Raw genomic sequence first — 1507 nt, forward strand, 5'->3', positions numbered from 1 at the left:
GTTGCCAAAACGGCAGGGCTTCTGCAGCCAAACGCTGCCTGAGCCACCAGGCAGGCAGGGCTGCCAACAAGGCGGGACTGGCAGAGGGACAAGAAAGGCGGCACTGGCATGAACAAAGAAAGGCGAGCACCGATTTTTGTACCCCCAAAAAGCGAGGCGGCCCCCTCACCTTGTCCAGATCCATGTCCCCCACGATCGTCACGCTCACGCTGCCCACCGCATCGTCGTGGTGCTTGTGGCTGTGGCCGCCATGGGAGTGGCTCTCGTGGCTGCACCCCGCCCCCGCGCACTCGTGGTCGCTGCCGCTGCTGCTGGCGGCGGCGCTGGCGCCGGCGTGCTCGTGGGAGTGGTCGTGGTCGTGGGAGTGGGCCTCGTGGCTGTGGGAGTGGCTCTCATGGCTGCAGCCGGCGCCGGCGCAGTCGTGGTCGTGCCCGTGCTCGTGCTCGTGCTCATGGTGGTGGTGGTGGTGCTTCTCCTCAGCCATCACCTGCGCCGAAAGGAAGCCGGGGGGCGGGTGGGCGGGTGGTGGGAGGGGAGGAGGCATCGGGCGAGGCAGGGCGGAACAGCCGTGAGCAGCAGGCCAGGCTTGCATGCAGCCCCCGAGATGAGCAGCAGGCCAGTTGAGCAGCAGGGCCAGAGAGTAGCGGCAGGCCAGCCGCAGGGAAGCAGCGCCCCAGCTGGCCAGGGCGGCAGGCCAGGCCCGGAAGGGCAGCAGGCCTGGCCAGGCAGGAGGAAAGCGCGGCCAGGAGGAAAGCGCGGCCCCACCTGGTCCTCCACCTTCTCCAGCTCAAACCCGCCCACCCTCAGCACATACTCCACAGGCACATCGGCACGCTGGGCACGCCTGCGGGGGAGGGCCAGGAGCGACACGCGGCGGCGGCAGGCGGAGCAGGTTGGCACAAGTGCGCATGCCGGCGCCGGCCTCGCCACCACCAAACACACGCAGCACCTCCAATCCACACCCCACCACACACTCCCACACCAGACCAAAGAGGCCCCCCCGCCGACCTCCGCCATGCTGTCGCTGCCCCTGCCCAGCCCACGCCTGCGCCGCCTACACTGCCTGCCGCCGCCGCCGCCGCTGCCGCCGCCGCCGCTGCCGCCGCCGCCGCTGCTGCCGCCGCCATGCCCATCGCCCGGCCGCACGCACGCCAGCCCGCCAGCCCGCCGCCAGCCAGCCAGCCAGCCAGCCAGCCCCCACAGCCCGTATGCCAGCCGCTGCCTGCCGCGCCGCCGCCGCCGCCCACCACCACCACCATGCCTGCGCCCACGCCCACGCCGCCTGCCGCCGCACAGCCCGCCGCCGCACAGCCCGCGCCTGCCGCTGCCGCCGCGCCCCCTGCCGCCGCGCCCCCCTCTGCCTCCTCCCCCGCCCGCCTGGACCCGCAGGAGGCTGAGGAGTGGTGCACCATGGAAGGCGTCATCGATCAGCGGGGCAGGGGGAGTGGCACGCGGTACCTGTGCCGGTTTGAGGGGTATGGCGCGGATGACGACATGTGGCTGCCGC

At 72.5% G+C, this 1507-nt stretch overlaps 1 protein-coding gene across 1 annotated transcript; it reads right to left on the minus strand.

Annotated features, from left to right (window-relative positions):
* Positions 1–169: 169 nt before the first annotated feature.
* Positions 170–1017, minus strand: CHLNCDRAFT_55845 (hypothetical protein; the record flags this gene model as incomplete). Its single annotated transcript, XM_005842553.1, has 3 exons — positions 170–487; positions 766–844; positions 968–1017. Coding segments are annotated over 3 exons (447 nt in total), but the record flags the coding sequence as incomplete, so codon positions are not given.
* Positions 1018–1507: the final 490 nt, after the last annotated feature.

This window comes from Chlorella variabilis (genome assembly GCF_000147415.1).
Source record: "Chlorella variabilis unplaced genomic scaffold CHLNCscaffold_410, whole genome shotgun sequence".
Lineage (NCBI taxonomy): Eukaryota > Viridiplantae > Chlorophyta > Trebouxiophyceae > Chlorellales > Chlorellaceae > Chlorella > Chlorella variabilis.